This window comes from Lepidochelys olivacea (genome assembly GCF_965140295.1).
Source record: "Lepidochelys olivacea isolate rLepOli2 genome assembly, chromosome: 1".
Classification (NCBI taxonomy): Eukaryota; Metazoa; Chordata; order Testudines; family Cheloniidae; genus Lepidochelys; species Lepidochelys olivacea.
The window spans coordinates 250,172,196-250,195,926 of record NC_140411.1 but is presented as its reverse complement, the minus strand read 5'-3'; the positions used below and the strand labels follow the sequence as shown (position 1 = coordinate 250,195,926).

Below are 23,731 nucleotides of genomic sequence, written 5' to 3'. Positions count from 1 at the left end.
CTATTTCCTCCAGTCTCAGAGTGGGAAAGAGAACAGACAAAGCTGAAGTACCACCTGTGCTCTGGGAAGACCGTCTCCAGGTCTTCAACTTTCACCAGCGTTAAAAGAAATCTGTGGATGTTTTTCTCTCTGTGAGGGGGCGCGTCCGCACCCTATTAAGGAGGAAGCTATTGAGCTCGGTAAGCCCTAACTAGACACGCCTGAAAGACTTGCTCTGCTTGAAGGGAAGAAGCTTAAACGGAAGGCCTGCCACATGAAGGGATGGTTACAGGAGAAGATGGCTGTGCCTCAGGCAGCTGATTACAGGGACAGATCAGCAAAGGAGATAGGCACTGAGCCAGAAATCCCTGAGACTGCTTGGACCAAGAATGGACCAGGTGTTACCAAAAAAGTGGGGAGTCTAAGGAAGGACTCCAACCCTGATCAGGATAATACAAAGCCTACAGACAAGCCAGAACCCAAAGTGGTGAGGGACAGACTGATCGAGAAACTGAGCATCTTTCCCCCCACCCTTCCTTCCTTTACCTCGTTCCTCCCTGCCCTCTGAGAGGGGAAAGGAACTCTCTGTTCTGGGAGAAACTCTTGTTTCTGCTAGCCCAAGCAGGGGAAGGACTCAGGGTTACTCCACACTAGCAGCGGTGCAGCTGCACCATGCCAGAGAGCTCTCCCATCTGCATAATAAATCCACCTCCGCAAGCGGCAGTAGCTATGTCGGTGGGAGAAGCTCTCCCACTGACATAGCGCTGTCCACACCAGCACTTAGGTTGGTGTAACTTACATTGCTCAGGGAGGTGGCTTATTCGCACCCCCGAGCGATGCAAGTTATACCAAAATAAGTGGTAGTGTAGCCATCATCTCAGTGTCAGAAAGGAACCAACCCAAACCACAGTCTGATAAGGACTCAAGGACCCCCTCCCCACCACAAGTGATGGACAATGCAGATAAATTATGTCTGATATAAGGAAAACAAAAAAAACATCAACAGAGAATGGGATAGAGCTCAGCAGCTCTGAGCAGATGGAACCCAACAGTGCTGTAAGTGGTTAGCTGAGATGCAGGAGCTGCAAGCAACTCAGCAACAGCGGCTCCGGGAGCAATTTCTGCAGCAGTGGATCATCCAACAGCAACTCCAAACAATGCAACAGCAAAAGCTGCTGAGGGAGCTGATGACCCAGCAGCAGGAGTTCCACAAGGAGAAGATACAACATAGTGCCAATCTTACGCTCTCCAGGCGTCCCTGTGGGGCACACTTCCACCAAGGTGAGTCCCCCACCAATGCCCGTGAAGCTAACCAATATGGGGCTGGACGATGATCCTGACATCTTTTCAAGTACCGCCAAGAGGGTAGCCCTAGCCTCCCAGTAGGCTCCTGAGCAGTGGGCTTTGATTTTGGTTCCATTCTCGATGGACCTGGCCCAGGCAACCAACCATAACCTGGACTCCGAGCAGGCTAAGGACTATAAATAAGTTAAGTCCACCATTTTGGACTATTTGGACACTTCTGAGGCAACCCACCCTCAAAGCTTTAGATTCAAAACCTATCCCACGGATGTCAGACCCTGCACAGTAGCCTAGTGTTTGAAGGAACACCATTGGAAGTGACTCCACCCAGAAGAACAGTCCAGGGCCCAGGTTGCCAAGTCAATTGTGACTGAACAATTTAGAAGGATATTGCCCTCAAAAGGCAGAGTGGGGGTATAATGGCACCACGCTGGGACCTTGTCAGATGCAGTACGGTTAATGGAGAACTTTCTAGCAGCCAAATGGTTGCTAGAAACAGAAATCGCTTCAAATCTGCGCAGGACAGCCCTGAGAGAGACCAGGGAGGCCAACCTCAGAATGGTAACATCCACCAAACATTCTCCAAAACAATCAGTCTAGCCCCCAGACCATGGGAACCTCAAGGGGCCTAGGGGTTGGGCTCAGACACTATATCACCAATGGGACCATCAGACATCTCAAGGAGCTGAAGTAGGACCTGCAAAGTAGGTCCTAGTCTCTACTCCGCAGCCAAATTTGCCCCCAGCTAAGAAAGGTGTCAGTCCAGTGACTTGCCACTCCTGTGGGCAGACAGGACACAAAGAAATAATACACTCTTATAGAGTATAGCCCGGGCTGGACACCTCTCAAGTTGACAGTACCGGTGATGATCCAAGGGAAAAGAGTTCAAGGACTCTTGGACTCCAGCTACAGTCAGACAGTATCCAAATCTCCTTAGTATGAGATAATGGCACCCCTAGAAGGCATCCGATGAAGGAGATGAGTGGGCCAAGGAAGGAAGGAAAGGTGGTAGGAGAGGAGATATTTGGATAGAGAAGGGAAAACATAAGCGTTTTCCTCTGGCTAATATGCTTCAAATTTCTGTTTTGCTTTCCAGTCCTGCCAACATTGCCGTGGTGTCCTTGGCTTTTGGTCGTTACTTAATAGAGCCTCTCTTCGCCCCTTGCCATGCCCCTGCCCTGGCTGTGAAGCTAGTTACCACCACTGGCATCTGTGAGTAACCCTCAGAAACAATCAAAGTAAAAGTGGGGAAGGGGAAAAGAGCAGGCTTGACTGGCTATTCCTGGTAGGATTCCTCCCTACCTCATTTTCTGTCTGTGTCAGCAAGGTTTGTCCGTTTCCATGTCTGTCAAGCCCCATACAAAGCAATGGGCTGCTCTATAAATATTTATCTGTGACGTCACCCTCCTTATAGTAAATCAGGGGCATAGTCATAGGCGGGCTGCAGCCCACCCACTTAGCCTCCACACCCACCTCAGCATCACTCAGGCACCTGAAATCCAGGATGGAGCACGCACGGGGCTGGAGCCCCCCAGATCCACAGGCTGAGAGGGGGTGAGTCATCCCAGGTAGGGGGTGTGCCTCCTGTGGGCAGATCTCGGTGGAGCTAGCACTGGGCCCAGAACTGAGCCAGGCTGCGCACTTAGGCACATGACTGGGCTGGGCACGAGCAGGGCACTGGAGACTGGGGCAGCAGCACGCAGTGCAGGATACATGGACACTGCAGTGCCGGAAGGACAGAGGGAGACAGCTGGGCGGGTGGACGACACTGAGCCGGGGTCAGGAGGGGTGGGCGGAGCTTGAGCCTCTGCAGGGCCCCCCTCCACCCCATGGGAGCACCCGTAGCCTGTGCACCCCCGGCAGCCTCATCTTCTAGTGCCCGCTGAGCAGTAAAAGCAGGCTGGAGCAGGTGGAGGGAGGCGGGCCCCTGATTCATCATGCACTGCAGTCCCGTCCCTGTGCCCCTAGCTCCAGGCTCTGCTATGCCCCCAGTTTTGCTGCCTCACCCATGTCCTGCAGCACCCTGGATCCTGTCCCTTCCTCCCAACTCTGGCCCTTGGCCTCTGCCCTCCCCCATCCAGCCCCCCTTCCCCAGTTTTCCCTCCCCGCTTTGGATAAACTCTCTTCCCAAGATGGTGAGGCTCAGGGAACCTGTTTCCCTGGCTGGGTATCCTGTGGGGGAGGGAAGGGCATAGCCTTTGGACTCTGCTCAAATGAAGGTGGAGTGTCAGTGCCTATTATCCCCCCCTGCCCTAAGGAATGTGGGGAGTGTCAGCCCAAAGGGGGTGGGGGAAGACCTCTTTTACCCCAGCAGCTACCCACACTAGAGCATGGGGGTGGGGTCCTGGTCCTATGCATGTGCCCAGCTCAGCAGGTGAAGCCCTGTGTCTGGGGGCACCAGGGCTAGGAAGATGGCATGGCGTCAGCGGAGAAGCTGAGCTAGTAAAGTCTGTCATTGCCCATCCACCCAAAAGTCAGGGTCCACCCAAATTTCCACTCCTAGCTAGGCTACTGTGCTAAATCATCAAAATCCTGCAACCACACCCTCTCAATCCAGTCAGTGGTTTACCTCCATTAGGCTAAGGGGGGCATTTAATTTTCTTGGGGCAGGAAGTGTCACTTCCTATGTGTTTGTATAGTGCCTGTTCAACAGGGCCCCAGTCCTGACTGGGGCCTCCGGGTGTTCCAGTACAAACAAATAAATCCAAAGCTAGCGCAGTAGAGGCCAAGGACACATTGTGTACATAAAGCACATAGGCTGGTACAGTATTTTCAAAGTAGTGTAAGGCAGTTAGAGGCCCAGATCCCTTTGTTTCAATGGAGATTGAACATCTCACTCACGTTTGTGAGTCTGAAAATCTGGCCCATAAAGAACAAGAGTCAAACCCCTCCTTGGGTGTAATGTTCCGTTACAACAGGACACCTATCTGTCTCATCATAAGCAACAGGCTTAGCACTCTGGGGTCATGCGAGATATTACACTACGAAGTTCCAAACACATGCACTCACTCCCAGAAACTAGAGACTAAAAGCACCTGTCAGGTCAGCTAGCCTATCCCCTTGTGTTTGACAAGAGGATGAGGACTTTGTCTAGACCACTTTACAGTGGTCTAAGATATGGGAGTTGTACAACTGTCCCAGTACTGGACTCCCCCTGAACGTAAAGCTCCCATTGTGGGGAACATCAATACCAGGCTCCCTGAAGAGGAACTTCCAAGATGAGGGGTCATAGGACAAAATAGTGACCCCACACTAGCCCTGCCCGGAAGTGAATTCAGTATATTGCAAGTAGGTTCTTTGGGGCCATAGAGAGAGACTATCACTTCCCTCCTTCTGGAGGGCATTGCCAGCATGCATGAAACTCCAACAATATTGAAAACCCGTGCAGCCGGTTTCCAGCTTTCCTCAGCCCTAAATATCAGGGTTTGGGATTATTTTAGACAGCTGTATTTTTGAATTTGTATCTCATCTTAGTTATTTCCTCCTCAAGTTGCTAATGTTTTTCTATCCTCACTGGTGTTTTCAACATGTCACACTTCAGTATCCTCTAAAAACATAATTAACCTGCCAGTGTGCTTACACTTTATTCCAGATCATTCATGAAGATGTTAAACAGGACAGGCGCCAATCTTATTTCCTATTGAACCTCAACTAAACACCTCCCCACACATCCATACCTTGCCATTTACCATAGAACCGTAGGGTTAGACGGGACTGCCTGGGTCATTTAGTCCAACCCCCTGCCAAGACTCTTTACTTAAAGCCTTCGACTTAGATTTCAGTCTACATGAATAACATCCGATGAAGTGAGCTGTAGCTCACGAAAGCTCATGCTCAAATAAATTGGTTAGTCTCTAAGGTGCCACAAGTACTCCTTTTCTTTTTGCAAAGACAGACTAACACGGCTGTTACTCTGAAACATGAATAACACTGTTCTTCTGCTTCTTTTCGTTCCCTCCAAGCCTTAATCATTGCTCTGAACTGCTGGAGTGTCAGCTGGTCTGCAAATATACAGACAGTTCTCGCAGTCCTCAAGATGGTCACCATTGGCCTGATTATTGTCCCTGGGATGATGGCGCTAGCTGAAGGTAAGACAATTGCAGCCTGTGTGTGACATCAGACAGGAAGGGGATAATAGCAGGAGACAGGCAGAGGTAGGGAAGTCCTAGGGAAAGCCACAGACAGATGAGAAGGGAGATAGAAAGTGGAGAACAGAGTCAGCAAGAGAGAGACCAGAAAAAGAAAGAGGGCTTGAGAATTTAGCCAGGAGAAAAACCTCTACTGGAAAAAAAACCCACGCTTACCTGCGTCCTGCCCTCAGCCCATTTCTCTTGCACTGTCCTTCTGCTCTTCTTTCATCTCCCAAGGAAGCCAAATCCAACAGCCCTTCCAAAGTAGGCTGCGTTGTTTGAATGGATTTCTGGTCACTTGCCAAGCTAGGCAGTGCCTGACAAGAACATCTGAAATGGCAGCAGTATGGTCAACATGCAGACATCTCCCTACACCCCACTGTTTAGTCCATGTGTGCCAAGCAACCGCCTTAAACGTTACCCTCTCAGGAGCAGCAATGAAATGGGAAGTACAGCATCGCAGAACATGAACTGCAACCACCAAGGCACTTAGTGAAAATAGGTGCTTTACCATAGTGCTTGACCCCCTCCCAGCCCCTCGGTCACACAACAGGTACGTGGCTGCATTGCTCCTACCTCCCCTAGGATGGGCGTTGGCTAATACCCCTTCCCAGGGAGAAGGAGACGAAGGCTGCATGTCATTGAATCACTTGCTAGCCCAGCAGATGATGCGGGCCTTGGGATGTTCCATGCCAGCTCAATGCAGGTTTGGACTTGTCTTTCTTTCTGAGAAGTGTGAAATGGAGGCACATTCAGGTTGCAGCAGTGCTCTGACATGGATGGATTGCACATCGTTTAAAAGTAGTATTTCTGTACAGGCTGATGTTGGATCAGCGAGGCATCTTTAATCTAGTAGACAAAGGCATAATAAGATCCAACAGCTGGAAGCTGAAGCTAGATACATTCAGGCAGGAAGTAAGGTCAGGCAGTCAGGGTAATTAATCCCTGGAACAGATTACCAAGGGATATGGTGGATTCTTCACCCTTGAAAATCAAATGGGATCTCTTTCTAAAAGATGTGCTCTAGCTCAACCCCAAGTTACCGGGTGGGGCTGCATTAGTTACGGGGTGAAAATCTGCGTGTTTTGTTATGTGAGAGGTCAGACTCTATGATCATGATCAATTTTGTCCTTAACAATCTTTGAAATTTGAGGAGTCATTTTAGCCTGGCTCTGTAGAGTCTCTCTGAGCTACAGCAGTGGCTTTGCTGGTTGAATTCTTAGCACCAACTTCTCAGAGAGACCATCAGATTTATTTGTTGTATTTCCGTCTCCTCTCAGGTCACTATGAGAATTTCCAGAATGCTTTTGACACTAGCTCGCTGGCTCTGGACAAGCTGCCTCTGGCTTTTTACTCAGGAATGTTTGCATATGGAGGATGGTAGGCTTCTATGTCTATACTGGACATCTATTCTAGTCACTGGTGAAAGCCAGATAAGTCCCAAAGAGTTCAAATCGCTACAGTATGGAACTTGTGTGGAACCTGTCTCATCGCAGTTACAGATTCAAATGCACCCTGGATCAGCAATGGCCAAGTCATCATAGTGGCTGTTTACCTGTCCCCTAGAGACTAGACGAAGACCATTTTACTTAGGCAAAACATCATTCAAGTGCCAAATGAAGTAATGTTGGGGACCTCCAAAGAGCACCTCTGCTCTATCTTAAATATTACAAAGGAAGCTAATGTCCAGAAAGTAAAGATAATGATTTTGCAGGGTACAACTCAGAGCATCTAAATCCTTAATATTGGGGGGGCAGGGGATAGAGGGAGCTCCAATCCCAACAGTTTGATTTTCTAGGAAAAGATTCTTCCCTCACCACCACCCTTACAAGGAGGCATTTGACTTTCTTTGTAGAAAGTCTCTCTACATTTATGTAGTAAGACACATGGTCTAAGAAAGGATGCTTCTATTCTGGAAGCAAACACCCAGATGCAGCTTGGGAACGGTGACAGATGCATAATCTGTTCCATCTCACTCTTCAAAGCCCAACATGGGAAATGGAATCTCAGGGCCAGACACTTTTCTCTTCTAATTGCAGGTTCTATGTCAACTTTGTAACTGAGGAAATCATAAACCCTGAAAGGTGAGTACCACGGCCAGTTGCTTGAATTCATATCTGGTAGATAAACAAACCACTGAAGAGAATGTCGATTCCCGTGCCCCACAGCTGGAACAGTGTAATAATACAAGCTATTAAAGGGCACAAACTCACTTCAGCACAACAACATGCCAGTTCATAGAAGCCTAAATATTTTTCATATCGAGATTTGACTTGGTGCAATTCATTTATGCACATACCGGCTGTTGTCATATTGGAGCAGACCAGCGGCCTATCAAGGCCCGTTGCCTGGCTTGCGTGGTGGTAGTGAGCCTGATGGTTCAGTGGAGGAGGCTGTGTTGAAGGGGCGGAATTTCTGCTTGACCCCGTTAAAGAAAAACGCAAGTTTTTAACCAATGGGGTCAGCCCCAGGATAACCACACTAGCTGAGAATTGGGCTTGGTTGGTGTTCTCAAGGCCTATTACACTGTGCTGTACAGCACAGCTTGACTCAACCCTCTTTGAAGCAAAGTTACAATGAGCACCAGTTGTTGTAGCCACGTCAGTCCCAGGATATTAAAGAGACAGAGTGGGTGAGGTAATCTCATTTATTTGACCTTTTTGTAAGGTCGAAAGCTCCTCTCTCTCTCACCAACAGAAGCTGATCCAATAAAAGATTATCTCACCCACCTTGTCTCTCTAATGAGCACCAAGGCAGGAATTTCATCCCATTGCCAGTAGATATGTAGGGATGAAAAAAAAGTGACTTTCTGAGAAAGGGAAAAGAGATATTTAGGGTTGATCCAAATGAACAGCTTCTTTGATTTTTCCCTTTACAGCAAAGTTTATTCTCATTGTAAATAGGGGTTTAAAAAAGGGACCTAAAATGAGCTCCAATTCCCATAGCTATTCTCCCTCAGCGACCGGGTACCTAACATTAGATGCTTTAGCCTACCAGTTTTGGATCTTCATAGGATGTCTTGCTGATGCAACAGAGGACAAAGGGGACCTACTCACATTTAGCCTTTAGTACCTCCTGATTAGGGAGTATTATTTTAGGCACAGCTCTCTTCTACCCGAGACAAGTATGGATATTTTGGAAAAAGGTCTGAATGGACAGCCACAAGAAAAAAAATACCACAAGGGAATTTAACAATTGTTTGCTATAACCTCATTCTCACGATTCTGCATTTACATAATCAGCAACCTACAGTCATAATCAGGAGATGCAACGCAGGTGCGCTAAAGCTGGGCAGGACACTGTTTTCCCATCCTGGTAACAAAATTTCAAAATTTCAGATTTTCTTTTCCTGAATCGGGACGAAAAGTTGAAATCTCAAATTTTCATGAACCAACAACTGGGAAAACAGTTTCACTGTGGGTCAATCAAAAACATTTCATTTAACATTTTGAAATGTTCTGTTTTGCCTTTATTTCTCTATAATTAGCTCAGGTTTCTAAACAAAAAGTCATTTCAATGAAAACCAGATTTTTCCACTTTGGAAGCGTCAAAATGGGATGGTTTGACAATTTCAAAATTTGTCCAAACCAAACCTTCCCCACAAAAGTTCCGGTTTTGACATATCTGCATTTTTCAGTGAAAAAATATGATGTTGCAAATTTCCAACCAGCTCCACTATATTCATGTGGGATAGAGGTAAACCTGATGGTCAGTTGAGAGGTGCAATAAAGGGGCTGTTTTTATTCTATTGTAGGAATATCCCGCTGAGCGTGATCGTGTCCTTGCTGATTGTTACTCTAGGGTACCTCCTCACTAATGTCTCCTACTACGCAGTCCTGACAGCAGAGGAAGTGCTGGCCTCTGAGGCTGTGGCTGTGGTGAGTGTGGTCCTTTTGTTTTTATTGGATATTTTCAGTGTAACACAGATAGTTCACATCTGGGACCAGAGAGGCTACTGGAGGAGAGGCCAGAGAGTCATTAAAGTATAAGCAGAGTCAGAATGGGCTCCACCCTGACATCTGGTGGTGAGCTGTAGAAAAGGACTTCAGGGGCTGATCTCGATTGCATGGGCACACCCACCCTGCCTAGGATGATGGGACTGCTTGCCCAAATGGCCGCCTTGGCTAGCTATGAGTTCAGCATTCAATACCGATCAGGGAAAAGCAATGTAGATGCATTGTCCAGGCGTCTGCAGGCACTGGAAGTTGCTGTGATACCCACAGGAGTGAGAGCTATTTGCAGTGTGAGTCGTCGAGAGCCAGAGGCCCATGAGAGCCTTCATGGATGCGTTGCAGAAGCTCTGGGCGTACCCCCTGAATGCATGCTTTCTGTTTCAGTGAACTATATTGCATTAGACCAATCTCCCTTGCCCATGCTCAATGCAGCTGACTGGCAAGAAGCGCAGCTGCAAGATATTGACATTCGTGATACACTACTTGCCAAAATGGAGGGGCAAAGCCCAGCTGCAGTTGTCCCACCTAACCCTGAGGGTAAACTACTATTGAGAGAATGGACCAAACTAAAACTGATTCAGGGAGTGCTACACTGAATAACCACTGACCCTTTACAAAAGCAACGAGCACAACTAATGCTGCCAAAAGAGTACAGAGCTCTGGCCATGAGGGGCCTGCATGACGACTTTGGACACTTAGGAATGGAGAGGACTCTGGAACTTATTGGTAGTAGGTTCTATTGGCCCCAGATGGCTGAAAATGTTCGCAGGAAGTGAGAGATATGCACTCGATGTGTTCAAAGGAAAACTCGGCCCATGAGAGCTGCATATCTGAAGAATATCACCAGCAGCAAACCTTTGGAGCTGGTATGCATTGATTTCTTGTCTTTAGAAGTAGACAAGAGGAATGTCGGGAACATTTTAGTAGTGACTGACTGTTTTATGCAGCATGCGCAGGCATATCCCACACATGATCAGAAGGCCACCACTGTCACTCGAGTATTGTGGGAGAAATATTTCTCAGTTTATGGATTCCCGGCTCGGATACACTGACCAGGGGCGGGACTTTGAGAGTCACCTTCTGAAGGAGGTGCTGAAGATAGCAGGAATTAAAAAGTCTAGGACAACACCTTATCACCCGCAAGGTGATCCTCAAGCAGAGAGGTTCAACCGAACCCTATTAGATATGTTGGGGACTTTGTGACCAGAGCAGAAGGCAACCTGGAGCCAGCATGTTGCGTTTCTGGTGCATGCCTACAACGCCACAAAGAACAATGCTACGGGAGTCACCGCATATCTCTTGATGTTTGGGCAAGAAGCAAGATTACCCATAGACTTGTGCTTTGGTGTATCAGAGGATGGAGATAGCTATGAAACTCATTAGCAATATGTGTCTCGACTAAGAGAAAAGCTGTGGGATGCTTATCACTTAGCTACCTCCATGGCTTGGAAGAACTCAGAATGCAACAAATGTCGGTATGATGCTAGGGTACATTCGCAGGAGCTCCAGCCAGGGGACAGAGTCCTGCTGCGAAATTTGGGTATTGCTGGGAAACACAAGATAGGTGACACCATACCTTACCTGGTGATGGAAAAGCTGGGAGATCTGCTGGTCTACGAGATCAGACCTGAAGTGGGTCTAGGGCAAATAAAGACGGTGCATAGAAACCTTTTGCTCCTTGTGGGGGGAATTGGTAGGCACCCCTTATGAGACAGGCCACAACAGGGCAACCGGGAAGAGCAAAAATGCTAGACCAAAGCCACCATCCAACACGGACAGCGGGCCCCCTGCAGCTAACCTACCCCTATTCAGCACATCAGAGAGTGAGTCTGAGGAGGAAGACACAACCATGATGTATCCTGAAATGGAGACAAGATTTCGGTCTCGATCAGCTGAACCAAGAGAGAGTGCCCCCTCCTCAGCCCTAAACCTCATGGCAAAAGTATTTAGGCACATTACTGACACCCCTGTGTCACCAATGGGACCCCTGTGTGATGAGACACACGGGTTATTGGACAGTAGAGACATATAGGTGGAGGGTGTCCTGGGCACCTTGGACCTTCCACTGTTAGAACTAGAGATGCAGGGGCCTATGCCAGTAGCCAAGGGATCCTCAAATGAAACCTCTCCATCCGTCGCTCAAGAAGATATCCCCCATACCACGGCAACAGAGATTCTTAATAGACAGGACAGGGTAATAAGACCAGTAAAATGGTTAACTTATGATGCACCTGGGGTGACTAGTGAGGAGCCCATACATTTAGCATACAGGCTTGTGGAAGCCATAGTGGGCTTCCTGAGGCCCTTTGGAGGGAACCAATGAGTTGGTATAATAGGGAGTGAGATTTGTTGGGACGACAAATTCTCGGCTGAGGGGAGGACGTAAGCAGAGTCAGAACGGGCTCTACTCTAACATCTGGTGGTGAGCTGTGGAAAAGGACTTCAGGGGCTGATCTCATTTGCATGGGCACACCCACCCTGCCTAGCACAATGGGACTGCTTGCCCAAATGGTCACTTTGGCTGCTGTGGGATCCCCAGTCTCTGTTATTGGGGCAGGAGTAATAAAGTGTTATCCTGATTATGTGAATCAAGGACAGTAGAACTGTACTTGTCATTTTATGATGGAGGGACTCTCCCTCAACGAGAGGCGCAGGCAGAACAGGGGACAGGGGAGCACCAGCAGTCGACTCACCGCAGTGGAGACCATGGTAGTCGATCTAAGTACGTCGACTTCATTTACATTATTCAAGTTACATAACTTAGATCGATCTCCACCCCCCAGTGTAGACCAGGGCTTAAGGGCTGAAGTTACTAGAGAGCTGTGTTAAGGGGGGCAGGGGAGAGTGCCTGAAAACATATTGGTGAGCGGCTAGCTGGATGGCTAGTGGAGAGGAGTGGCTCACAGTGAAGACTGTAGCAGAACCCCACGGAGAGGGGTGGGAATCAACCATTGACACAAGCAGCAGAGCACGTAAGGTGCCCCCATACCTCCCCTCCTTCCACCCAGGCTGGGAGATAAACTCCGCAGATGAACTTTTGAACTCTGGCGGGGACTGCACTCATCAGGGACAGAAACTGTGGGAGGGGTGACTTTTGGGTTGCTGGACTCAACAACCAAAGGGAAAGGACACAGCCCAATGTGCTTGGGGATGGGTCTTCTGGTTCATGTTTATGAACCCTAGTTGTGGTGTTTTCCCAATTTAATGCTGAGTTGTTTACCTCATGGTATTAAAGATTTTTGCTATACCAAGACTCTGCGCTTGCAAGAGGGGAAGTATTGCCTCTTTGAGGCATTCAGGGATGTGTGTGTAATTTTCCCAGGTCACTGGGTGGGGGCTCGAGCCGGTTTTGCATTGTATTGTTGAAAGGGAACCCCTCTGTACTGAACCCAGCCCTTGCTGCTGTCAACTTGGCCTGGCAGAAGGGTTACAAAAGGAAGGAACAGATTGCAGATTCTTATGTCAGGGAAAATGTCTGTTTAAACGTATGGCAAGGAAGAAGTATAAAGGAGATGGTCTAGGAATACTATAGATCTCATAAGGAGTCTCTGTCCTCTTTAGCAAGAAGAAATATACTTACAGCCACTAGATTGCAGGGGTTTGCCCCCAATTTTTCATAGGGTTTATATGATCCATTACCCCTTCCACTTTTTGTCCCCCCAGTCCCAAGTCTTGCCGGCTATCACATTATATAAAGTTCTTTATACTGACAACTTTGCCTTAGCCTCCCAGCAATTCTTCTGAAATGACTCACCTGTTGGATTGCTTGTAAAGTTCTCTTGCCTCTTAGTAATAATGGAGATGGGATTATCTTGAGGTGGTGATAAAACCTGGCTTTTCCACCAACACAATTATAGAGACAGACATGTGAGACGGGGTAACTGACCCTGAATAACTGGGTTCTCTATTTTCCCCCCAGAGCTTTGTAGATCGAGCTTTTAAGAGCGTTTCCTCAGCAATTCCAATCCTAGTTGCTCTGTCCTGCTTTGGTTCTCTGAATGGAGGAATCTTTGCAGCTGCAAGGTAAAAGCCTGTCCTTTCTAAAAACCAAACATCTCTTCCATACGAAAACCAGCTAATCTTTAGTTCAAATACACTTTCTGCAGCCCTTGATCTGCTAAAAAACATTCATGTCAATCAATGTACTGAAGACACCCTATCACTAGCGAAAGCTATATCAATGCAATAACAAGTATCATGCCATCAGAGCACTTCACAGTTAAGGTTGCCTCTATGTGGAATTCCTCTTGTGGCTTTCGTTTTGCTGGTGTGATTTGATTTCTTTCATTGTCTAACATGAAGCTTAAGGGGAAACTCAAGAGCCAGGGAGCTGCAAAAAACACACATGCTATATCATGAGTTCCCCCTGCTGGTGATGAGCAATATTGTATCTATCTTTGTTTCTACAGCTGGTCAAAAAACAAACCTTTTTTTGGAAAAAAAATCGCATAAACAGAAATATTTTCATTAAAAAAAATCCCAAAATGTCACTGAAAGTTTTGTACAAAATGGAAGTTTTTCACAAAATATCCTTACCTTTTTTCCATCCAGTTCTGTTTCTTTCTAACAGGATGTTGTTTGCAGCTTCCCGGGAAGGACAGTGGCCTCCACTCTTCTCCATGATCCACAGCCGAAGAAACACCCCCTTCCCAGCCCTTTTATTAATGGTGAGCAGAGCTTTCTGGATTCTGAATGAAGCTTGAGCTTGAGGGTTTTTACCTCTCATTCTTAGAGAATGAACTCATCTCCTCCCCCCCAGCCCATTTCATTAATGGGCTGTGATAATAATATAAAAAATTAAAATGTATCATTTACTACGGGGTGGCACCTAAAGCTCCACTGTACACATGTATCGTAAATGACGGCTCCTGTCCCAAGCAGTTGACGGTCTACGGGTGTGTCTACACTGCACACTTTTTTTTGGTGGTATGTAGAGTACATACCCGTGTAGCCTCTCCCCCCAGCACAGGTATAAATAGCAGTGCAGCTGGTGAGGCACAGCATAGGTGAGTAGAGAACAGACCCACCTGAAGGGTGTGGTGGGTATGTATGGGAAGACCTACTTTTACAGGCTCTCCACTCACCCAAGCAATGTCTCCCTGTCTACACGGCTATTTGTAGGGCTGTAGTGGCCTGCTGCCTCCCTGCAGCTGGAGCCTCCCCGCCCACACACACAGGGAAAGACACTGGCTGGATGAAGTTAGCAGGGAAAGGCTGTTCCAGCTCCCTGGTGTTGGCGCCTATATCTGCAGTAGGGAAAGGCCGTACCAGTGAGGTTTCCTCGTTGCCTCCCCCTACCAGAGCCTTTCCCCGACACATGAAGCTACACACCTCAGGGTGGATGCAGCCCATTTTTCACTATGGCACATAGCTACACGTACCCAGCGTGCAGTGGGCAGTGCTGCACAGTGTTGACGTAGCCTAAAAGACAAGACAACGCAGGTGAATGAGACAAGGGAAGGGTAGAGAATAGCAATACAATGGTTTTACACAAACTAATGGCAAGTGTCATTCTTAACCAGACACTAGCAGGGATCACAACTCCCACCTGCTGCGCCCTGAACAGATGGGACAGCCCAGACAATGCCAACAGACTGGAATTCGTAAGTGGACTCTCCACTGTCCACATAAACCCCCTGCCATCAGAATTGGCACCATTCAGTGCCCCCACTGCCCAAGAACAGATTGGGTATGCTGGCTGAACTACTGTACCTTCTCCAGAGCAGGGTTTGGGACACTTTGGTGTGGCAGCATATGGGAAATGTGCACAATATCACGTTGTAGCTATTCATTACCTAGACAAAAGATATCAGTTGACAGCACTATCAAACCTGCCACTCTGTAGGAGTACTACATTCACATGAACACATTTTTATAGAAGAAAAAAACTCCTATTTGGAATCCAATTGTGTAGTAACTAATCTATACAACAAGTGATCTGATTTCAGAGCCCTGGACACCACTTTCTTCCCTCCTTTGTTGGTCACAGAAAGTTGTTGTGTCCTGTTTCGTATTAAATTGTAAGCTCTTCAGGACAGGGGCTGCATACCTGTTTCCACACAGCATCTAGCACAATGCAGCCCTGGTGCTACCATAATAGAAGAAAACCCTTCAAAGATCCTTGTGGCACCAAGTAACCTGAGACTAAAAAAGTGCTTCCTGGAGGGGTCCAAATTCTAGCTTTGGTGGACTTTGCATCAAAGGAAAGGGTTGGCGTTTCATCTATTTCACATGAGAGAGAAATTTTTCAAAGGGCAAGTTGACACCCAACTCCCATTGACAGTCAGTCGGAACTGGAAATCTAATTCCCATTTGTTCCTTTAAAATCTCCTCCGAAACTAAGTTTTTTAAAAAAACCCTTCTCAGCTCAGGGTTTCTTATAGTGCCCCATGAACACAGGATCTCAGAGTTTCCCAAGTAAACTAAATCTGAACAGTAAGGACTTAAATCTCCTGCTCTTTTCACTTATAGGAGGCCCTGTGATTTAGTTAATACCATAGTTGCACACATTGAGAAAACACACCAGCACCACTGAGGAGACTGAAAGAACATAAGACAATAGCACTGTATAACTGTTGGAAGATCTACACAAGTAACATGGGGTGGAAAGGGGAAGCATCTTCCCTAGGTGTTACTGCAGTGCATAATACTGCATTTTTGTCTGTGTCCTAGTTGCCTCTGACCTTCTTGATGGTGTTGATTGGCGATCTCTATGGCCTATTGAACTTCTATAGCTTTTCACGCTGGCTCTTCATAGGACTGGTGACCCTGGGGCTCATGATACATCGTTATCGGCATCCTGAGATACCAAGGCCCTTCAAGGTACAAGGAGACCCAGCTAACGACAGCCACATAAAACAACACAATGTGGGGATTTTGAAAAAGGAATAGTTTAGATGTGAAAGGATAGAGATGTCCATCCATACTTGGTTGGCAGAAGCGACTGCATTAGATCAAATGGTCGTCCAGTATTCTGTGTTTGTTTCATCTGGAGACAAGGAACCCAAATGGCAAACTATTGTAATTATAGTGAGTTAGATAAGTTTGTTTCTGCATATAGAATAGTTTGTTTCTGCATATAGAATAGCAACAATTGCAGCCTCGTCACTATTAGCATAGCTTGCAGGAGTTCAGTACTGATATAGTTAATAGCAGTGGTAAGACATGAAAAACATAACTGATTTTGCGTGTTTAAGTTTTGTATCTGAGCAGGCAAATGCTCCTACTGACCTACAATAAGTGACAGCTGCAGTGTAGAAAGAGACCATAGGATGCTTTCCCACCAAGCACAGCAACACTGCAAAATGCAACCAGTTGAATGAAAACTGTATGCACGTCAAATGTTCAGCACAGTTCTCTCAGCTACAACAACTCATTAAGAGGCCAGATTCACTCAACTGGCGTTATCATAGAATATCAGGATTGGAAGGGACCTCAGGTCGTCATCTAGTCCAACCCCCTGCTCAAAGCAGGGCCAATCCCCAATTTTTGCCCCAGATCCCTAAATGGCCCCCTCAAGGATTGAACTCACAACGCTGGGTTTAGCAGGCCAATGCTCAAACCACTGAAATCATGCAGGTAAAACAGCAGAAATCTGAAACTTAGGCCAGTTATGGTAAGCTTTGTTGCAACAGAAAACAAAGCTCAGTACAAAAATAATCCAGTCAAGTGGACCTCAAACCAGAATAAAGCTCTCTGTCCTCTGAAGTTCAGTATTTTCAGGACTACTATAGCTTAGAAAGTGAAACCACTATCACGCAGTTTCAGTGCTTTGTACAAATTTCTTGTTTGTTGTTGCTCGATATTATAACGACAGCAACCTACTAGGTACATGACTGCAAGCTCTGCCAGCTGACTGCTTATAAAGACCTTCCATTTCCTAGATTTCTTCTCTTTTCTAGGTGCCTCTGTTCATCCCATTGGTTTTCACAATAATATGTCTCTTCATTGTGGGAATGTCCCTTTATTCAGACCCTGTGAACACAGGCATTGGCTGTGCCATAACTCTGACTGGTCTGCCTGTCTACTATCTGGTGGTTCAGAAATCAAGAATACCAGCCAGCTGCAGTGCAATGTTCAGTAAGTACAGGCAATAACTTCAGATCTAAACACTGAATGTCTTTCTAAAAAAGAGGCTTTTGTTCAAACGCCTTAATGCAGGAATCTCACTGCTAAAGTTCTATGGCCTGTGTTAATGCAAGTGGTCAGACTAGATGATCATCATAATTCCTTCTGACCTTAAAAAGGAAAAGATTCATAGACTCAGACTTTAAGACCAGAAGGGACCATCATGATCCTCTAGTCTGACTTCCTGTGCATCGCGGGCCACAAAACCTCACCCACCCACTGGTGTCACAGGCCCTAACCTCTGCCTGAGTTACTTGATTTAAATTTTGATTTAAAGACTTCAAGTTACCGAGAATCTACCATTTACTCTAGTTCAAACCAGCAAGTGACCGCTGCCCCATGCTGTAATTGTGAAGCAGGGATATTTTAAAGCAAAGAGTGAGGCTTGCATATTCCTATGCAAAATTACGCATACACTAGCAGTGACTCACCACAAACATCCAATTCTAGGATTAAAAAACATCATTACCCTTCCAACCACTGTCGATAGCAGTAGGCTAGACAGCACTACAATTATCTCCTCACCCTTGATCCACTAGTCATATTCTGTCCGATTCAGGTTCTTACAACTTATCACCATGCATCTGAGGATCTGTTGTCCTGGCTCACCATCAGGCCTATTTGGGAAATAAGGAAGAGTTCTCCAGAAAAAGCACACACAAGACCTCTTTTATACAACAGGTTGCAAATCATATGTATTATTCTGTTACAGCAGCACCTTGATGCCATAAATCAGGGCCCCGTTGTACTAGGCATCTCCTGGTAAATAGGAGTCAAACAAAACTGCACTGGAAACCACATAGGAATACTTTAAGGTGGCGGTTTAAGACAGAGGGTTGCAAAGGGGAGTTGGTCCTTGGTGCAGTTTTCACTAATTCTGTCGAAGAGGTGTTGTAGAAGGAGTGCTGGGGGACTCTTTGGACAGAGATCACCCTAGTTTTCATTTATGGAATCAACTTCCTCTTTCCCACCCCCAAACTAGCTTTCTATTCAGACAGTGTTTTCTCCTCTCACCTCTTCACTGCATTGTGTTTAGATTCCATGACGGTGAAGCTACAGGTCCTGATGGAAGTCATCCCACAGGAAATCCAGACCTACTGAAGGTCTCTTTGTGTTAAGTCTGGGCACTGATGCAAAAGGCCCATTCTTGGCGGCAGCTGGTAAAGAATCCAAGCAAAGGGATCCACAAGACCTTTAATAAGGTCAGACCATAAATAGGGAACAAGGCTATTTTAATGTTAACATTACCATGGTCACCTTCATGAATCCTTACCTAATGCTGGTTTGTTCAGATGCTCGCATATAAAAATGTTTCTTTTTAGAGAGTCAGACTACTTCAGTGATGTTACAATCCACTACTCCCAACACCAATAATTTACTACAGTGGGGGTGAATCTGAAATCAAACTGGATCATGATATTTTCCAATAAATGGAGCAAAAGACAAAGCTAAATTCAAGGCATATCATCGTACGAAGTAACAACAGGGAAAAGGAATAAGAAAATATGATAGTTTAGAGAGAAGAAATTGTTTTCCAAAACTCTTAAAGTATACCTAAGCAACTTTCACATTGAAGCTGCCCAGCATAGACTGAGCAGAGAGTGTCCCTAGAGTCTTTCAGCATATGGAGGGACACATCAGTCTTCTCATCGAACAATGTGGTTCAACACAGCCACAATGTGAGAGATCACTCATCTATCAATAAACTTCTGAACTTCACAACCAAGAAAAAGATTGATAAAATTATTGTGCAGGAGGTCACTACTAGCCCTAGCCCTTAGGCATTAGGTTTATTCTCAAACAGTAAAAGGATTCTTTAAAGGTGATGCTGGAAATGATAGTGGCAGCAGAACTGTTGTATTTAGCAACTAGAATTTTTCCTTCTATTTTAAAGAAAATGGAAATTGAAAGAAAGGGAAAGACGAGGGTGGAGGGTAAGGATATGCTGAATGTATTATTTTGATACTGCTGTCTGAGAACAATTTGAGTTTTGGAAAAAAGTTTAGAAACAGCTAGGGTTAAGGTTTCTCACTCCAGAGTCTGGCAATGCTGCAGAGGGGCTGCTCGCAGCTTCAGAGAGAATGTTATCCTTCCAGCCACTTTGAGCAACTGCACAAAACTACAGGGAATCCTCTCAGTAGGCATTATAAACATGTATTCTGCATATGCAATACACATGGATATTTGTCAAGAACGCTACTGAAAATTAAATTTTTAAATGAAAACCCACAAAACAAAAATAGTCCTGTCGGCAGCCACTTCATTACTGAAAAATGCCATTTCTAATCAGGGCAGCTGAGAGACCCACTGGCGCATCATAAATCAGTTCCCACTGTGCTTAAATATTGTGGATTTAACTTTTTAAAGGTGAATTTCATATGGGTAAAAAAGTTGGGTTAATAGTTTTGAAGCTTGACATTAATGTACTTTTTCTGTGGCTAAATAAAATAGATACACTGCATTTCTCCACAATGTCCCACTAGTGCCTCAATCCTGAGCTGGAGAAACAGTTGCTGGGATAGATAATTCAGATTGATGTCACATTTAATGCTTAATCTCCCTGCTAAGACTGGAAACTTTAGTGTCACTTGTGGCACTCGTTTTATGATGTGCACATCTGTCCATTAGCATTTGGAGTGTGATCAACTCCTTTCACAGCCATGAGATAGATAGTAACCTGATCCCCACCGACACAGGCTAAATGTGAACTGACAATCTAGAAGCAAAAGACTACCTATTATACATCTGAACCAGCGGTTCTCAAAAACTGTGGGTCGGGACCCCAAAATAGGTCGCAACCCCATTTTAATGGGGTCGCCAGGGCTGGTTTAGACTTGCTGGGGCTTGGGGCTAAAGCCTGAGCCCCACCACCTGGGACTGAAGCCAAAGCCTGAGGTATTCAGCCCTGGGCAGCGGGGCTCTTACAGAAGGGGGCAGGGCCGCCCAGAGGATTCAGGGGGCCTGGGGTCTTCGGCGGCAGGGGTCCTTCCGCTCCGGGTCTTCGTGGTACTTCGCCGAAGACATGGAGCGCAAGGACCCCAGCAGCCGAAGACCTGGAGCGGAAGAAGCAGCGGCGAGTCTTCAGCAGCAGGTCCTTCACTCCGGGTGTGTTTGGTGGCACTGAAGGACCTGCTGCCGAAGTGCTGCCGAAAACACTCCTGGGGGCCCAGGGCAAATTGCCCCCTCCCATCTGGGTGGCCCTGGAAGGGGGTCATGGTGCAGTGAAGTTTGAGAACCCCTGATCTGAGCCATCCAAGTGCCTCTTAACACCACTTTTTAAAACATTCAGTTTAAACAGTGAAAAATGTTCTTCTGACTGCTTCCCACTCTGAGGATTCAAAACCCTCTAATGCAGAAGCATTTTATCCACATAGAAAAGGCACTATATTCTCATAAATAAAATAATTGTCACATGATGGACTTTAAGCATGTAATTCCCCATAGAATTAATTAATTACTATAATGGATCAGTCCCATGGGCCATCCAGTCCAGTATCCTGTCTGACAGTGGCGAACACCAGATGCTTCAGAAGGTGGAAGAAACCTCCCAATACCTACTAATTACAGATTGGCTTAAGAGTGAAGCATGAAGATGAATATCTCTTCCAAAGTGTATATTAGCATTAACTAATTAGGAGTTTGTTCACACTCCTCCCCTCCCCATCACAGGAAACTGTATTAGCAGGCCTCAGTTTTGCTGACTTCTTCATAAAAGTGTGGCTTGCAATTTCACAAGTTACCACCAGGGTATATACTCAGATCACAAATATTTCTTTCAGGTGTACTACAGTTTAAATCTCTGTGCACGGGTGGAAATATCACTCCCAATAATTGCACAAAGTTAAACTAGGGAACTATTATTTCTCATTAAAAAATGATCTTCGGGGAGGAGTAAGAGATAGTATGATCCCTTTGTGGTAGATTCAAAGGGATCACGAACAAACTTCATGTACTGTATTTTTAGTTACCTTGTGTGTTCCGATGAAGGTTATTTTCCAAAACCGTACAGCATGTACAGCAGGAGCACTGAGAAGTACAGATAATTAGAGCTATTAATCCAAATGCAATTCTTTACAAGTTTGCAGCTCTTGTTCTAAAGTCTCGGTATAAGATGGCTTCAGGAAGTCAGACTTCAGGTAGTAAAGACAAAGCACAATGGCTCATGAGCCTGCCTTCAGATGTAACAAAGACAAGGTGGGTGAGCTTACAGAGAGCTCTTCTTCAGGTAAGAAAGCTTGTCTCTCTTGCCAACAGAAATAGGTCTAATAAATTATATTCCCCACCCGGCTTGTCTCACTAATATCCTGTGACTGACATGGCTACAACACTGAATGCTTCAGATGGACCAGTAAGAATTCTGACTTTTGAGGCTTTGGTCCTTAATCTTCTTAGCAACTACCAGTAGAGGAGAATAAATTATCAGTGATTTCTCCCACATATAAACCATCTGTCTGTTTATATTTTAATTTCTAATTAGTTTGGTGTGTTAAATGCATTAATTTCCACAGCAATCTTAAAATGAATAAAAATGGTATACTAGCATTTCCATTCCAGTCCTAATTAACTTTTGTTCTGGGAGTGTTCATGCATTATTTACCAGAGTAAAAGCTTAAATTCCAATGCCTCCCAGAGGGAAGAGTACTTCTACAGGAATGAATATTCACCATAGCATATTCCAACATACCCATCCTTGTGACTTTGTGTCCAGTAGCACTAACAAACACTAGCAAAAAAGGTGCGTGTTTAACATCCTATTAACTAACATGTTCAATTCCCTGCGTAGACAAGCAATTATAACTTTAAAATGCTACCAGGACAAGGTAAACCTCATGGAGGAGCTTAGGTTTATCTCCAGTAGTGAAGACAAGGCCAATGTGCTAAAGGAAGTACAATGGATGGCTCAAGCCTTCAAAAGTATTAACCACGAGAACTACCCTAACCTCTCTTAACAGAAGAGGTTATCTTGTGAGTTATTAAACTGAAAACTCAGATGTTTGCCCCATTTGGTACAATGTTAGAGTCTATCTAGTAGAATTTCACCTGTCTGATAAAAAGAGAAAGTATTTTCCCCCAAAAAACCCTTCAGTGTTAAAGGGAATAAGAAAATGCTGTAGTAAAGGTGCAAAAGTCCATCCAGTGATGTTTCCATTCAGTTATTTATTAAATATATAAGTGTGGATATTTTATTGTAATATCTATGCTTAGGGCACTTTTACATGTAGTTCTTGTTCAATCTGCAATGGAGTGAGACTGGTAAAAGGCAAAAAATTAATTATAGTAAAAGGCACAAGGGGGGAAGAAAGAGCATATGATCTCTCCTTAACAGCCACCGCCACCTCTGAAAGCAATAGATTAGCACTCCAAGCAACTTCTATATGGCTATGCAGCTTCCTACTTATAACCCGGTGAGAATGCCACTGCCATTGCCCGCATCTCACTCCTGCTTTATTTTAAAATCGGAATATCAGTATGAAAAGCCATTTGGTGCATGAGAATGCAATTAGCCTGTTTGGTGGGAACATCTTGTCTTGCTGCAGCACTCCTGGACAGCTTAAGTGCTCTTAACACTTTTTGAAATGTGAGCTTACTTGATAGATTAACATCTTGAGATTCTGTGGAATTATGTGGCTGCACAATTTTAGAAGAGTTTTACCCGGTGAAGTTAAAAAAACCTATGGAAGGCACATGAAGCACACACTTGGCAAAGTTAATTTGACGCTTTTAATATTTGATGTTTCTGCCCCATTTCCTTAAGATCGCTTATCTCAGAGCCTTCCCTTAAAAAAACCCTTCATATTTGAAGTGCAGAAGAAAATTTCTGCTCAGAAAAATAATGATGGCTGCATGTTTTAAACATGTGGACCAAAGAGCTTGATCATTTACCTTTGGACCATTTCTATCTTATACTGAAGCTCTTTGGGGGCAGTGACTATCTTCTTTGTTTTTGTACACTACCTAGTAAGTTAGGGTCCTAGTCCATGGCTAAAGAATTTTCTCCCAGTAAGCTGAGAGCCAGCCTGAGAAGTAAGTGGCTTGGCTAGCTACACAGGATACAAAAAACACAACTTTTGCCATCCTGTTCTTCTGAACCCACTGACACATCATTTAAGATTTTTATACTGTGGCGTGGGCATCACTGTGGTATTGAAGCACAGCACTTGCATGGGATAGATGGAGTGTTTCCCCCATGCAAGTCTCTGAAGCAGTTCAGCAGCACACAGCACTCTCTCTGTAGAGAAG

At 45.5% G+C, this 23,731-nt stretch overlaps 1 protein-coding gene across 2 annotated transcripts in view; it reads left to right on the top strand.

The window, feature by feature from the left end:
- Positions 1-23,731, top strand: part of LOC311532012 (cystine/glutamate transporter-like) — a gene marked incomplete at its 3' end in the record, with an annotated part of 33,712 nt that overhangs the window by 7,378 nt on the left and 2,603 nt on the right. Inside the window, exons 3-12 of one of the 2 annotated variants that reach the window (XM_084649994.1) lie at positions 2,378-2,493; positions 5,244-5,369; positions 6,692-6,791; positions 7,451-7,495; positions 9,166-9,289; positions 13,284-13,387; positions 13,935-14,031; positions 16,037-16,186; positions 17,266-17,443; positions 18,528-18,816. In XM_084649994.1, coding sequence (XP_084506120.1) covers positions 2,378-2,493; positions 5,244-5,369; positions 6,692-6,791; positions 7,451-7,495; positions 9,166-9,289; positions 13,284-13,387; positions 13,935-14,031; positions 16,037-16,186; positions 17,266-17,443; positions 18,528-18,592 — 1,105 coding nt within the window. Of the gene's footprint in view, positions 1-2,377; positions 2,494-5,243; positions 5,370-6,691; positions 6,792-7,450; positions 7,496-9,165; positions 9,290-13,283; positions 13,388-13,934; positions 14,032-16,036; positions 16,187-17,265; positions 17,444-18,527; positions 18,817-23,731 lie in introns of those variants that run through there. The other variant, XM_084649993.1, reaches the window with a different exon arrangement.